This window comes from Diplotaxodon limnothrissa, unplaced genomic scaffold (assembly GCF_057381915.1).
Source record: "Diplotaxodon limnothrissa isolate DT_005_m unplaced genomic scaffold, D_limnothrissa_male_GT1.1 unmapped_scaffold_7, whole genome shotgun sequence".
Classification (NCBI taxonomy): domain Eukaryota; kingdom Metazoa; phylum Chordata; class Actinopteri; order Cichliformes; family Cichlidae; genus Diplotaxodon; species Diplotaxodon limnothrissa.
This window is the reverse complement of record NW_028188561.1, coordinates 805,962-823,033: the sequence shown is the minus strand read 5'-3', so window position 1 is coordinate 823,033 and position 17,072 is coordinate 805,962. Positions and strand designations below refer to the sequence as shown.

General features: G+C 39.7%; 1 protein-coding gene across 1 annotated transcript; it reads left to right on the top strand.

Annotated features, from left to right (window-relative positions):
• The first annotated feature begins 5,192 nt into the window (after positions 1 to 5,192).
• On the top strand, positions 5,193 to 12,227 carry LOC146606809 (uncharacterized). The gene is made up of 10 exons (XM_085349388.1): positions 5,193 to 5,267; positions 5,397 to 5,522; positions 6,024 to 6,238; positions 6,387 to 6,480; positions 6,839 to 7,546; positions 7,647 to 7,698; positions 11,070 to 11,222; positions 11,377 to 11,475; positions 11,564 to 11,665; positions 11,849 to 12,227. Exons 2-10 carry the CDS (start codon positions 5,397 to 5,399, stop codon positions 12,169 to 12,171), a joined length of 1,872 nt encoding a protein of 623 aa, XP_085205514.1. The 5' UTR covers positions 5,193 to 5,267; the 3' UTR covers positions 12,172 to 12,227.
• Positions 12,228 to 17,072: the final 4,845 nt, after the last annotated feature.

Genomic DNA, 17,072 nt, shown 5'->3' with positions numbered 1-17,072 from the left:
CTCATGGATGCTATTGCTTTCATGAAATATATATTAAACATGTCACCACCACAAGTCAGACTTGGAAAAAAAAGGTTCAACGCCCTTTTGGTCGAACTGAGGGCACGTAACAGAGATGTTGGCCGTGAAGTAGTCGTGCACCAGCTGAATGTGCGGAGATCTAAGTCTAGTACGTATATAATACACATCTATACCTCTACCTACTTTAATGACATGATGTTAATAATAAAGTGTCTAAGGGATTGTGCTTAAATTCTTTTTTTAGAAAGACTTGTCAAAGCAGAAAAACATGCTTTGTTCATTGATGAGGCTCCCCAGAAGATTGCTGCCGCACTGGGTATGGATCACTGCAATGATCACAATGACACTGAATGTTCATTTTACTTAAGAGTGATTATACAGACTTCAGATCTGGGTTAAGACAAAGCCCCTACAGATCTTTACATCACAGTGACCCCACACACTGAAACTGAGCTTATGTCTTTTCTGTCTAATGTCCATTTTAAATTGAAGAATAATGTGCAGCTTGGTCAATGTAATGCACATGAAGCCAGAGCTAAAACACATCACCGTTGCAGTGAAATATGTGCAGCTCTGGTTTAAGATGGAGCCCTGCACATTTTGATCTTGTTATTTCTGGGATGATTGTAAAGGTTATTTTCATTATTGTGGCTAGAATAAAGTGTAAGAGGTATTTGCACTTACAAAGAATAAGACTTTTACTTTTATTGTTTAAAAAAGGTGTCCACAATTTAAACTTTAATTGCAGGAAATTTAATTAAATGAGAATAAGGAAAATAAAATAATCACAAAACAATAATCAGATTACTTAAACTCTACTTATCTAACTAAGATGCTCTAAGCTAATGCTGAGTGTGTTCTTTTCTTTGGTGAGGAGAGGTTGGAGGAAGGATGTAAATCAAAATCCTTCTAAATTAACCGCCTAACACAGCAACAATGAGCAGACAAAAAGGAATGAATTCACAGGTTGGACAGGTTTTCAACTGAACCTCTTCGATCCAATCTTTTGGGCTGCTCATCTTGCAGAAGACAAAAAAGAAAAACACAAAATCTCTTCTTCACCTCACCTTTTCACCTGTTCAGCCCCCCCCCCCCCCCCCCCCTCTCCTACTGGACGTCATATCTTCCCACACCTTATCTATCAATGTGTAGCTTTTAAAATTGTGAATGCTTCATTACATTTTCATTGTTATTCTTAACATAGAGAATTCATATTCAATCACATCTGGATGTAAATACCTTCATGTTTCATTCAGTTTATGTGATTCTACTTCAGTTAGATTTGTCTTTAGGACATTTTCACAAGAACATCCATTGTAACTTAATCCCTTTCCAATTCGAATGCTTTAAAACTCAGTTAATTACCATTTATTTCTCTAGTTATTTTATGATTTTATGAAAACATACATTTTGTTTGTCAGATATTCTTTGAGATTATTAGCTCCACTGTGTCACATTATACACAACACACAGAAACACACACACACCAAGGTCAGACACTCTGTGAGGCCTGTTATTAGAATCACTGTTATTCTACAGGGAGTGCAGAATTATTAGGCAAATGAGTATTTTGTCCACATCATCCTCTTCATGCATGTTGTCTTACTCCAAGCTGTATAGGCTCGAAAGCCTACTACCAATTAAGCATATTAGGTGATGTGCATCTCTGTAATGAGAAGGGGTGTGGTCTAATGACATCAACACCCTATATCAGGTGTGCATAATTATTAGGCAACGTCCTTTCCTTTGGCAAAATGGGTCAAAAGAAGGACTTGACAGGCTCAGAAAAGTCAAAAATAGTGAGATATCTTGCAGAGGGATGCAGCAGTCTCAAAATTGCAAAGCTTCTGAAGCGTGATCATCGAACAATCAAGCGTTTCATTCAAAATAGTCAACAGGGTTGCAAGAAGCGTGTGGAAAAACCAAGACGCAACGTAACTGCCCATGAACTGAGAAAAGTCAAGCGTGCAGCTGCCAAGATGCCACTTGCCACCAGTTTGGCCATATTTCAGAGCTGCAACATCACTGGAGTGCCCAAAAGCACAAGGTGTGCAATACTCAGAGACATGGCCAAGGTAAGAAAGGCTGAAAGACGACCACCACTGAACAAGACACACAAGCTGAAACGTCAAGACTGGGCCAAGAAATATCTCAAGACTGATTTTTCTAAGGTTTTATGGACTGATGACATGAGAGTGAGTCTTGATGGGCCAGATGGATGGGCCCGTGGCTGGATTGGTAAAGGGCAGAGAGCTCCAGTCCGACTCAGACGCCAGCAAGGTGGAGGTGGAGTACTGGTTTGGGCTGGTATCATCAAAGATGAGCTTGTGGGGCCTTTTCGGGTTGAGGATGGAGTCAAGCTCAACTCCCAGTCCTACTGCCAGTTTCTGGAAGACACCTTCTTCAAGCAGTGGTACAGGAAGAAGTCTGCATCCTTCAAGAAAAACATGATTGTCATGCAGGACAATGCTCCATCACACGCGTCCAAGTACTCCACAGCGTGGCTGGCAAGAAAGGGTATAAAAGAAGAAAAACTTATGACATTGCCTCCTTGTTCACCTGATCTGAACCCCATTGAGAACCTGTGGTCCATCATCAAATGTGAGATTTACAAGGAGGGAAAACAGTACACCTCTCTGAACAATGTCTGGGAGGCTGTGGTTGCTGCTGCACGCAATGTTGATGGTGAACAGATCAAAACACTGACAGAATCCATGGATGGCAGGCTTTTGAGTGTCCTTGCAAAGAAAGGTGGCTATATTGGTCGCTGATTTGTTTTTGTTTTGTTTTTGAAGGTCAGAAATGTATATTTGCGAATGTGGAGATGTTATATTGGTTTCACTGGTAAAAATAAATAATTGAAATGGGTATATATTTGTTTTTTGTTAAGTTGCCTAATAATTATGCACAGTAATAGTCACCTGCACACACAGATATCCCCCTAAAATAGCTAAAACTAAAAACTACTTCCAAAAACATTCAGCTTTGATATTAATGAGTTTTTTTGGGTTCATTGAGAACATGGTTGTTGTTCAATAATAAAATTATTCCTCAAAAATACAACTTGCCTAATAATTCTGCACTCCCTGTATTCTCAGATTCATTACACTGGTTAACATACACATTTTTTTTCCTTTGTTTCATTTATTTTCAACATGCCAGAAACTGAGCATGACTAACCCTCAGTAAAACAAGTTACAAGTTATGGTATCTGGAACAGATTTACATTCAATATTTAGAGTTATATTTTGGACGCACAGACGCGCACACACACACACACTCAGCCATTATAACAGCCATTTCTACTACTCAAACACGTTTGCATTTGTTATCTATTTGTAGAGGCGGCAAGGGGCGTGAGACTTTTATCTCTTTCTATATTCTATCTTAAGACACATTACAGGGTTTTGTAATTGGAAACTGGGTTTTTTGTATGGTTGGTCTGGAAAATTTGTTTGATACTTTGTGGTGCTTGCATGGTCCTTGAGACATGGTGCTTGTAAAGTTCCTCTATAATCTGCACAAGGGACTGGGCATGTAAATGCAGTGTATGTGTTAGCATAGCATATTAATACATGTAGTGTTCTCTTTGTGTTTTTACAGATGACCTCGAGAAGCAACCCCAGAGCAGAACAATATTGAAATTGTTTTTTGGACTGTTGGGCGGATATATTATTGCCATAACTGGTCACCGAAAGGGAGTGATCATCAACATGACTACTGAGGAGGTTGAAATGGCAGAAAAAACTAAGCAGGGTGCTCGCATCATCCGTGTATGTACTAAAACTATATAAATCTAAGTATACATAAACATTTTTTTTTATTCAGCTGAATAAAAATGTATTTTCATGTATTAGGTTAAACAGCACAAAACTCAAAGATATCATGGGCAAGCAGCTGTCCCCCTGTACAAGAATGAGTATACCTGGTTGCAGCGTTACAATCATATCAGAGAGTATGTTGAAGGCGGTTCGGAGGCACCGACTTTTTTCCACAGTTCTAGTGGAGGTGTTCTTCATAGACTACCGGTATTTTTCAAGGCAGCCTGGGAGATGATGAATCTGGGGATTGCCCCCACCTTCAACATGCTACGTTCCTCCTGTAGCACTTACGTGAGAAAACCTTTCATTTTTATTTTTTGACACACAATGAAGTAGGTTGAAGTGTCATGGGTTTTATTCATGTGGTTTCTTTTTAAAACATTATTCTTTCAGGCCAAGCGACAGTTGGGACGTAAATCTTACGACAGAGTGGCAACATTTATGTGCCATGATGCCATCACAGCCAAAAGATTTTATCAAGGTTATTTAAATAAGCTAAAGTGAAGTCATATATTTATCTATACACTTACATTTATTCATATTTAGTAATATTGCTTTGCACAGCTGAGGACCCTGCAGAGGACACACTCCAGAGCCGAGCACTGACCACCAATGCAATTGCAACATATGCAGCAAATAAAAGGAAAAGGAGAGAGGACAGAGGATCTGTGCAGGACGAGGACAGTGAAGGATCTGAAAAGGAAGAGCAGCAGTCATCAGGAACAGAGGAGCTTTTAGACAGAACGCTGTTCCAGTGTAGCAGTAACAAGGTATGTGTGCCCTGATTCCCTTGGTAAGAGTTTTGATTGGTTGCACTTCTTTCATATATAATCATTTACTCCATCATGAACAAAACATATTTAATTTGTACCATAAACAGATGGTGAGCCCAGGTCAGGGTGAGGGTGCCGGTAGTGCCGGAGCCACAATAAGAGAAACTAAACAGGATTTGAAAAAGGGGGTGGAGCATCTACAAAAAGTGACATACCAGTTGCGCAAGAGAAAAGTATGTAATGTATGTTCTTGTGCTTGTTTTTAGTGTTTTCACTGATTACTAATCTTTTACCTTTTTACTTTTACTTTTCTAAAATCAGATGGTCATCTTTTACAAAAATGATAGGACAGATGTGGGGAAACTCACACAAGAAGACAATCCAGAAGAGGAGGAGGAGGATGAAGCGAGGGAATGGGTTCCTAAGGTGGGCAGGAAAAATCCAGCAGGGTTTCTTCTCCTGCAGTTAAAGATGTAAGTGTTTTGTTTCCAAACATCCATGAAAAATGAGTAAAATATATATTTTTCTGCTCTAAAAGCAGTCTGTTAGCTCATCTGACGATGATGGGACAGATGACTGGAAACCCACACAGGATGAATCTGAAGGCTATTCAGAAGAGGAGGAAGAACAAGAACGTAAAAGGATTCCTAAGGTAGCCATGAAAAACAAAACTGGGTGTCCTATGCCACAAAGAGATGTGAAATTCATCCTCAGTTTCACTGCTTCCACAATCTATATATCAAAAATGAGCCAAACATATTGTTGTCTTCTCTTAAAACAGATGGTGGCAGCATCTGAAGAGGATGGGACACATGATAGCAGACCCACACAGGATGAATCTAAAGACGATTCAAAGGATGAAGCAGAACATTTGGGACAAATGATTCACAAAGTGGCCATGGAAAAGGTAAAATTTGTTCTCAGTTTCAATGCATTCAACAAAATATGTCTTTGTATTCTTCTACGTCACATGGTCAGCTCATATGTATGGAACACCAGGACTGCCATAATGAATTAATTAAATACACCATTAAATAATTAATTAAATGTGGCAATAATTAATTAAAGAGAAGATTTAGAAGAAGATTAGAAATGAGTGATGATGGGAAACCTCCACCAGATAAATTTAAAGACAATTGAGAAAAGATGAGTTTAAGGAAGAGGTGAGTTAGCTCCAGTCCATTTTTAGTGAGGTCATGAGGAGGAGTAGTAGTGGGTTTCGTACACAAGATGAATTCAAAGACAGTATATATATTCAAAGAAATATAAAGGTCAAATCAAAAGTAGTCAGAATTACTAACAGTACTGCAGATAATTTATTTTCATTGGCATTTGTAAATATTAAGTAAGAGTAAGACAAAAAATAAAACTTTTTTAGTAGTTGTATGCATCTTCTTTTTGTGTACAGGGGGCGTTCGTGAGCAGTGAGTTGCCGCAGAGGACAGAGGAACGGCAACAGGTTGCTGTCGCCTCAAAGTCTCAAAGGCATCACTGTGTCAGAAATGGACACAAGTGTCCCATATGTGGACATGTATATGCTGATATTGTTCAGCACCTAAGAGTCACAGAGCAGGTTGTAAATAAAACTGAGCTGACTCTTTTGAGCCAATTTTCTCATCGGCAGTAAGTGTCTTAATAAATTCTGAAAGATAAATTTATATTTACTGTCCCTACACATTTTTTCTAAGCACTGCATTTATTTGATACAATTATCTTACACATCCAATTTCTATTTCATCCTACTCAGCATTTTTTTTTACTATTTTTACAGCTTTTCTACAAATCTGGACTGTCCAGTCCGCTTATGTCAGTCAAAACATCTTAAACGGCTTGACAAGCACCTGGAAAAGGTCCACAAATTACAGGTATGTTATTGACTTTGTGGTGTCTCTGTGTGGTTTTTGTGTGTTGGTGAGGCAGCCCTTGATCTCTGGAATCAGATGTTTATGTTAAAGGGACTTACATTTAGGACCTTGCATTTTACATATTTGTTACTCTGGTGAAATGAAAGTCTTCCAGTTTCTATAGAAGAATACGGTGGTTCTTTCTTTGTCCGTATGCTGTATTTATATAATGTTCCTCGAGCTCTAGAAAGCATGTTGTGTGCATAGATAAAAACGTGAAGGATGCCCAAATAAGTAAAATACTGACAGTTTTGATATATGGTTACACAGAAAACTGTTTAAATTTAACCCTAATCACATCTAATACCAATTTTTTCAGACACCTATGATTAAACTTTACATGCAAAAGGCCAAGGACAGACACGTTGCTAAAGAACTGGCACTTCTGAGGGCATCAAATCCCACACCACAAATGGTCTCACACATGGATGAAGTGGATGATGCTGTAATTGAGGAGGGCATCTTTAGGGCACTGGAGGAAGGGTCAAAGGTTGCTTCTGCTATAGCCTCTTCCAGCAAGGCTCACAGTGACCATGCTACACTGATCCACTGGCCTGCTCCTCCCTCTGACAGCGAGGCTCCCAGTGACCATGCTACATTGAACCATCGGCCTGCTCCTCCCTCTGACAGCGAGGCTCACAGTGACCATGCTACATTGAACCATCGGCCTGCTCCTCCCTCTGACAGCGAGGCTCTGGGTGACTCTACCAGACCAAACCTACAGCCTCTCTCTGCCAGTGACACTCTCAGTGACCACACCATCCCAATTATGCAGCCTTCTATCTCCAGCAGCAAGGTTACTTGTCATTCAACAGGGGTATCTCCTGATGTTTTAATCCCAAGCAGTGCACCTTACTATGCAGCAAAGCAAAGGAGGGGACGTCCTCTCCCGAGGACACCTGCTCCTGGTTGCAAACACTGTCAGATACTGTTCACTGAGCTACAGGTGGTGAAGCAGTTGCTAGAGTGTGAACTTGAAAGTAATCATGAGCTCAAGCAGATACACTCTTCAACCAAGCGTGCAAATGTGAGTATTGTTTACCTCCTGTGATTGTACACCTCATTGTGAAACATTCTTTCATTTGCTTTTGATAAACAAATCTGCTTAATGTTCCTTTTTATTTCAGGTTAAATATAGCAGACGTAAACGGTTTTCACCCAGCAAAGCCCCTCACTACGGTAAATAATATATCTTATCAAACTTACTACTGTAAAATTTCAAGTTTCATGTTTTATTGTCATGTACAGATAAACATTGTAGCCACAGCTTTACATGAACATATAGAAGTGAGCAGTTATATTAAAGAAGAAAATTTATTTATTAATAATAATAATAAATAACAAAATACTAAAGTATTAATATTAAGAGAATTTGTTTGGAATTTACAGTTGTGCAAAAACTTGTGCAGTAAGGATTTAAATTGGTTTATAGTGACAGTTTGTAGAGTCCAGTAGTTGTAGTGAGTGTGTGCCGAATGTCTGCAGTTCAGAAGTCTGATAGCTTGTGGGTAGAAACTATCCCTGAATGTTCCTGAACCACCTGCCGGTCTGTGGCTGGGGTGGCTGTGATCAGAGAGGATCTGCTGCATCTTCCTCCTGCATGGCTGGCAGTTCAGTCCTGTTGATGCGCTGTGCTTGAGAGAATCTTGCATCGTATGACTGACCATCCTGGGATAGCGATCCCTACTCGATTCATTTATGAAGAGTCAGTTCCTCTAGGCTAGGGGTAGGCAACCTTTCTGATGACGAGTGCCGTCTAAAATTTCCTCAGAAGTCAATGTGCCATATGATTGCATTAGCAAAAAATTTAATAATGCTCTATGTTAACAGTTACACACTATATAGAGCAACTTTATAGAATTATATTTATTCTCAGATGTTGGCAGCTATCAGTGAATAGTTATCAGCTATTTTGAAACAAAAAAAGACACTTTTTATCCATAACAGCAAATGAACTGTACAACAGAAAATACAAATGCTATTTATGGTCTCCTCACAACAATGATAAGAAAAATAAACTGGGCCAATATGGCATGTTTGTTAATAAAGAGATACACATGCTCACACAGATATGTAGAGACAAATACTGGCAATAAGGCCCCTGCAATGTTCTGAAGAAAGTTAAACTTGTCAGGTAGTGATGTCCAGCAGGTGAAAATGCAGCTCCATGAACACGCACAGCTATGGATTCCAGCTGCTTCGATGTTAACTGGCATTAACTCAGCCAGATAATGCGAGACAAATCTAGCTGCTCATTAAAGTGTTCTGGTTTGATCAGAAAATAAAACATTGGTCCATACACCTGAAAGTCCCAAAAACGCATTGTGAATTCTGTCTCGAGTCTACGGATGTATCCGTGTATTTCCGTGGTGCTGATGCTGCACTGAGCAAAAAGCTCCTGAAGCTTTTGAAGTGTGAAAAATCAGGGTGAAAAAATGCAGCAAAGACCTGACACAGGACCTGAGAGATGCATCTGGGCTTGCAGTTGATCCATATACTGCTTACTGAAGCCACATCAGAAATGGTGTCAGTGTGAGGGTGGCTGTCAAAAAATTACTCTTAAGGAAGAGAAATTGGAAGAAAATGTTATGGTATGCCAAATGACACAATAACCAGACTGAAAATCCCTGTGAGCCCTGTTGCAACAGTGCTTATTGAGTCATAGTTTGACAGAGAATAAACAAAAACAGCCAACATCCACATAAAACTCTTGGATTACTTAAAGAATTGACCTGAAAGCTTGCCTGATACATAGATTTCTTGGAATATAAAGGTCATCTTACTGAATATTGATATACAAGATAAGGGGTATATAGTCTCAATGACACGGTCATCTTTGTATTGCATTATACTGAGTTGTTTCTCCTCATAAGCTGTTTCACAGATGAGCCATTAATGGAAAAGCCACCACATATCTCGAAACGGCTCACACAGCATAATTAGAATGATATTCTTTTAACCAAATTAACCCGCAGTGTTGTTTTTAGTGTCTTGTATTTGATCATTATTTCTGCAAGTTTTAGTTCACACTTACATCCTGTCAATGTCAAAACTTTTCAATGTATACATAAATGATATTTTTGATGTTTCTCAAGTACTTAAACTCATACTGTTCGCAGATGACACCAACATATTTTTCAGTAGCGATAATTATACTGATCTTGTAATGACCGTAAACAGGGAGCTAAAATTAATAAAAAAAAAATGGATGGACATAAATAAATTATCATTAAATATAAATAAAACTAAAGCAATGTTTTTTGGTAATTTAAAATATAATATAGAATTACCAATTATCATTGAAGGTGTACCAATTGATAATGTGAGTGAAAACAAATTTTTGGGAGTCGTAATTGATAATAAAATTTCATGGAAACCCCACGTCAGACACATAAAAACCAAAATTTCTAGAAGCCTCGCAGTTTTGAACAAAGTGAAACAATTCCTTGATAAAGATGCACTTCGTACTCTGTACTGTACCCTGGTTCTTCCATATCTTACATATTGTGTGGAAGTGTGGGGAAATACATATAAAAATACAACTAATCCATTAGTCGCAGTACAGAAACGAGCACTGCGTATTATTCACAAGGCTGGTTATCTAGATCATACTCACAAATTCTTTCTTCAGGCAAAGTTACTTAAATTCCAGGATCTGGTTAATTACAATACATCCATAATTTTGTATAAAGCTTTTACTAAACTTTTACCGGCAAATTTACAAACTAGATTTGAAATTCAAGAAAAGGTTTATAATGTGAGAGGCTTTGGAGAATTCAAATTACCCAGAACTCGAACAACCCATAAAGGCTTTTGTGTGTCTGTATGTGGTGTGAAAATCTGGAACAGTCTGAGTTTACAATTGAAACAATGCAAAAATATTCATAGATTTAAATTTCTCTACAAACAGTTGGTCTGGTCACAGTATACTCAATGATGGGTTTTAGTGTGCTCTGTAATGTCTGTCCTCTTACCATTGCTGGTATGGATTCCAAAAAATAAAAATAAAAAAGTGTGCATATGTATGTACATATATGTACTTGTGTGTGTAGATATATATATGTATGTATATGTATGTGTGTTTGTTACTTGTAGTTATTACTGCCTGTTACCTGTGGTAATGCAATTTATAATTTATATATTCTGTATTCAGTTATGAAGGCTCTAATTGTTGTTTGCGAGCTGCCGCTTAGATGCTTGTATGTGCCCGGGGCTGTTGATGGGTCTGTATGCAATGATGGGCGTAGCTGCGGGAAGTTTATTGTTTGTTTGTTTTTTGTTGATGAGTGAGTATAGGGGTGGGATTTAATAAGTTTTCTTCGTCCCACTCCTTTTTCAGGCAATTTTTGTTTTTTGTTTTGTGTATTTTATGTTCAATATAGGTATTTGTTGTGCCTGAAAATGAACAAATGAATGAATGAATGTTGTCTTTTTAAAACCTTTCTGAGACACACACAACACTTTTAAAAAATTCTTTGGCAGTATAATAATCATAATGTAAAGGGGAAGTCTGATAAACATGTGTGCGTGCATGTTTGTATGTATTCCAGCAGGTTTGGCTGGATCCATTTCCAGTCGCAGCCATGTGCCCTTGTGCCCCAGGCTGTGCTCCGGCTCATCAGCCTACATTCTTGCTCTCGGGCTAGGCTTTGTAACACTGGGGACCAGCCGCATCCTACTTCTGAAAATGTCTGCCAGTGCCGGTGATTACCTGACAGTAAACACATGCACACAACTTTTTTTTTCCACATCTGGATAAAAAGATTTAAAAAACAGTGTTAATTTTTCTGGCGTGCATTACAGTGATGTGTTGGCAGCTTGCTCAGTACGTGTCTTCACATTTTGTTCTGTTTGCAGAAAACAAGTATGACTTCCTCCCAGCATCTGTAAATCTGCTTGCTGAGGCTCTTAAACTGCACTTTTGTCTGGTCATGTCAGTCAGGGTCATAGTCCAAGGTAAACTTTGATAGCATACTGCTGTTCTCATTTGAAGTCATGCTGTTGTCTAAAAATTGTTTGCCTCATTCTGTCTTTTCAAAAAAAGGTTGCCATGGTTACACAGGCCTGAGGTACATCGCCATTCTGAAGCTGGTTGGCACAGAGTTGCCAGATATGGGCGGAGTCTTGGAGCTCTATCCTATCAATGGTAAGAATTTTTAATACAAAATAGTGAACAGATATATTTTCTGAAAGCTAAGGTCTCTACTTTTTTGGTATCTGAGTTCAGTGTGATAAGTTTAGAGGAAGAGGAAAATGTCGATGTGCTACATCTATTGTGAAATTCACTCTTTAATAGGTTGTTCCTAACCTGATCCTCTGGTCCATCCAGGGAGTGCTACCGTGGAGCGTGAAGGGCTCTCAGCTACCCTCGTGAAGGACATGAGAAACTACTTCCAAATCAGCCCAGAATACTTCTCCATGCTGCTGGTGGGGAAGGACGGCAATGTTAAGTGCTGGTACCCCTCACCCATGTGGTCCATGGCCATTATCTATGACCTGGTAGACTCTATGCAGCTCCGCAGACAGGAGATGGCCATCCAGCAGTGCCTTGGCATGCGCTGCCCTGAAGACGAATATGGTGGCTATGGTTACCATCATCATGGATACGAACACGGTTATCAGGATGGCTATCACCAGGGGTATGGTTACTAACAGGTGTGTGCTTTCCAATGATGCACACTGGCCTGCAGCTGGTCCTTGGTGCTTCCTTTGGCCCAAAACCTTTTTGTGTCTTTCCCATCACTTAGTGAAGGGAAGAAAAATGCTTTCAGAAATGGATTGCATACTTTAGTTTTTGCTGTTTTTTTTTGTTTGGTTTTTTTTGTTTGTTTCAACTTAAAACATTATTGCATCGTCTGTCATCTCTAACTGGCTTTTTTAGGTCAGACTTGCATAGTTTCAGCACACACGTTGATTTTGTAGATAATAGAACATATTTATTGGACATCTGTTGCATTTGAAGTGCAGTTACCAATAATATTATTAAAAGCATCACATTATTTCTCTTTTGTAAAGTTTCTGTTGCTATACATTGTTTCTATTTATTCTTTGTTTCTATATGGCTATATGAAAATAAACATTTGTTTACTACCAGGTCCTTTAAATTATTTGTCTCACTTGCAACACCTCCCCCTAGTGGCAAAACTGGAAAAATATTTCCAAGTATATTTTAGTGGTCATGTAATGATTGAAACAACCTGCCGTACTTGTAATATCTACAGTAGTTTCAGACCTTCTCAACTTACTGTCCCCTCAATGCAATCACAGTTGTAAAAACACTTTGCGAGTAAGAAGGGCTGGAATCCACCTACCCATTTTCTTCCACTTATCCAATTAAGGGCATGGGGAGGCTGGAGCATCTCTCAGCTGCCATAGAGCAAGAGACAGAGTTTGTATTAAACATGGCCAAAGTGTATGTACAAGTGAGTCTTGTTCATTTAAAGCTTAGACCTCAGACTGCGTTACAGTCTCCTTTCTCTTGGATCTGTATAATGTTAGTGGGTGTGGAACACTGTTATTCAGCAGGTGGGTAAAATATCTAAGAGTTGGCTTAAAGGAACTGATAGGGAGCTAAAACAGCTATCAAGCATGTGCAAAGTAATAGAAGAAAAACATGGAGTTAGAGCAGCTAGTACACTTTAGGTCTTCCTCCAGAAAACCTCAGTATTTAAATAAATGCACAAATTTATGACAAGACATCAGCGATTGTATTAAATTGCATTACTTGCACAGAAGTAAAACAACTTGCCATTTATTTTACAAGAAAATGCATTCACACGTGAGGATTTTAATGGCACAAACAACAATCTTTAGACAATGTTATTTTACAGTTTAACAAGAAAATATTCAAGCCCCAAGTAAGAGAGGCAGGGAGTTTGTGGTGCTGACAGAAAGTCAGGCATTAGTGGCAATTATGTCAATACCACTTATTCTGGCTCAGAAAATAAACAAATAAAAAAATAAACTGCCTCTTCCACAGTACAATACAAACTGAATTCATCATAGTGTGGATAAAGATTCAAAATCACCACAATTTCAAACAAATCTATTATCAAAACAATCCTGAAACTGCAGTTTCTGGTCCTTAGACGTCCAGCACCAGCAAGCAGTCAAATAGCAGCATGTACAACAGGAATCATGTAAAGAAATACACTGTCCATAAAAGGAATCCATAATGAATCCAAAAGTATCACTTATTTTCCAACAAACAGCGTTGCTGGTACTTTCCCCCATATGAATGACAGCAGTCATCCACAGACAGGCACGTTTCCAAAATATACACATTTCGCTAATTCTGTTATTAAACACTTTGTTTTTAATACTAGGAGTCTATCATATAATCTATCAACAGTATCTTTCACCGTTTACCTGCTTATCACTGTTCAAATAAATGCTTTCACAGACAATCTATTCAATTCAATTCAATTCAATTTTATTTATATAGCACCAAATCACAACAAAAGTCGCCTCAAGGCGCTTCATAGATACAGAGAAAAACCCAACAATCATATGACCCCCTATGAGCAAGCACTTTGGCGACAGTGGGAAGGAAAAACTCCCTTTTAACAGGAAGAAACCTCCGGCAGAACCAGGCTCAGGGAGGGGCGGCCATCTGCTGCGACCGGTTGGGGTGAGAGAAGGAAGACAGGATAAAGACATGCTGTGGAAGAGAGACAGAGGTTAATAACAGATATGATTCAATGCAGAGAGGTCTATTAATACATAGTGAGTGAGAAAGGTGACTGGAAAGGAAAAACTCAATGCATCATGGGAATCCCCCGGCAGCCTACATCTATTGCAGCATAACAAAGGGAGGATTCAGGGTCACCTGGTCCAGCCCTAACTATATGCTTTAGAAAAAAGGAAAGTTTTAAGCCTAATCTTAAAAGTAGAGATAGTGTCTGTCTCCCGAATCCAAACTGGAAGCTGGTTCCACAGAAGAGGGGCCTGAAAACTGAAGGCTCTCCCTCCCATTCTACTTTTAAATACTCTAGGAACAACAAGTAGGCCTGCAGAGCGAGAGCGGAGCGCTCTAATAGGGTGATATGGTACTACAAGGTCATTAAGATAAGATGGGGCCTGATTATTTAAGACCTTGTATGTGAGGAGCAGGATTTTGAATTCAATTCTGGATTTAACAGGAAGCCAATGAAGGGAAGCCAAAACAGGAGAAATATGCTCTCTCTTTCTAGTCCCTGTCAGGACTCTTGCTGCAGCATTTTGGATTAGCTGAAGGCTTTTCAGTGAGTTTTTTGGACATCCTGATAATAATGAATTACAGTAGTCCAGCCTGGAAGTAATAAATGCATGAACTAGTTTTTCAGCGTCACTCTGAGACAGGATATTTCTAATTTTAGAGATGTTGCGCAAATGGAAGAAAGCAGTCTTACATATTTGTTTAATATGTGCGTTGAAGGACATGTCCTGGTCAAAAATGACTCCAAGGTTCCTCACCGCGTTACTGGAGGCCAAGGTAATGCCATCCAGAGTAAGAATCTGATTAGATACCATATTTCTAAGATTTTCAGGGCCGAGTACAATAACCTCAGTTTTATCTGAATTAAGAAGCAGAAAGTTAGCGGCCATCCAGGTCTTTATGTCTTTAAGACATTCCTGCAGTTTAACTAATTGGTGTGTGTTATCTGGCTTCATGGACAGATAGAGCTGGGTGTCATCTGCATAGCAGTGAAAATGTATGCTATGTCTTCTAATGATACTGCCTAAGGGAAGCATGTATAATGTAAACAGAATTGGTCCTAGCACTGAACCCTGTGGAACTCCATAATTAACCTCAGTGTGTGAAGAGGACTCTCCATTTACATGCACGAATTGGAGTCTATTAGATAGATATGATACAAACCACTGCAGCGCAGTACTTGTAATACCTACAGCATGTTCTAATCGCTCTAATAGGATATTATGATCAACAGTATCGAACGCTGCACTGAGGTCTAGCAGGACAAGCACAGAGATGAGTCCACTGTCAGAGGCCATAAGAAGATCATTTGTAACCTTCACTAAAGCTGTTTCTGTGCTGTGCTGAGCTCTGAAACCTGACTGAAACTCTGTGACCATGTTCCATCCAGTCAATTGTCCAGTTCGATATCAGCAGCAGGAAAGATGCAGAGTATCCTCTGGATACTTGGGAGTGAGCTCTGTCATTACTACAAGGACTCTTCATCAGAAACACTGTCTGCATTTACCTTTGTCAGGAGCTCGAGCTCCTCACTGTCCTGCAACACAAAAAAGAGACAAGGCATCAGAATGAATGAACAAGTGATCAAATCCAGTGGACAAATCTGCAGACATTGAGGCACTGTGCACATCTTTTTTCTGTTTTCAGAAAGTGGAGGGCAGTATTTACTCCCCGAAAAACACCGGGGAAGTACCGTGCATTTTAAAGCCACGGCTGCCAATGGAGAGGGTATTTTTGTTAGTGCTCTAGCAAAGAAACAAACACCTGAAACCTGGCATTTCACCTGATTTACAGGGTTTCTTCAATACAGAACAGGACGCTGGGGATGAAAAGAATTCCAGGATAGTATCCCCACAGACTACTGTATTGTTAAATAGCTTCTTCCATCAAAAAACACTTGACTACTAAAGGAATTCTATGACGTAAGGCTCCAGCATGAGCCTGGATGCTATTTTCATAGCTGGGAATCAGGTTTCCTCTTGCACTCAAGAAATGACATTACAGAGAAACAAGAGCCAAGTTTCCTGCAGAGCACTTGGTATGTGGGCGGGAGTAGAGGAAGTGGATATACATCGGGGTTAGGTGAGCGAAGTTGTGTGAGGAAAAGGAGTGTGTGGGCTTGTGTGCGTGACTACTGAGGATTTGTGGTTTGTCTCCTACCCCTCTTGACCTCTCAAACACCTCCCCGTTGATGACCCGTAGTTTCTCCCGCTGCAGGCTATATTCCAGGTCCTTGGGCCAGCTGGCATTGTAGATAAAGATGGCCAGCAGGACCGTGGGTGCCTGGAGGAAGAAGTCCAGCGAAGGGTGGAAGTCAAAGAGGAAGAGGGAGAGGCCTGTGACCAGAACAGTAGTGAACTGGCCAGTCAGCACATGGAACATGTTGTCTCTGAATTTTAAGATGAAGGCCACGGATAAGCCCAGGGCAGCTAGGGAGAACACAGAAGATTATGAGTTCTTCAAATGCATACTAGAGATAGATAAATGAACTAGTCCGGTTAATAACAAATTACACCCAGCAGCTGGATTAGTGTAACTTAGCACTGATGCCAGAAGCAGGACCAAATACCCACCAGGCTCTGTTCAAAGGCATAAAACAACTCAAGTACCAGCAGCTTACAAGATCACAAGTTAAGATGATTTTGTCTGTAGACGACAGAAATTGTACAAAGTAGTGGTTTTGCATGCTACAGTCTTTTGGAGCCCCCACCCCAACCCCTCCTCTATTTACGCCAGCTTTCATCTGATTGGCTGCCCCTACATCTGAGCTTCTACAAACAGAACCAGGTGCTGCACCACTTCCTCTGCTTATCAATTTGACAGACTTCCTTCAACCCAGCCATGCCTTCCAGCTCAT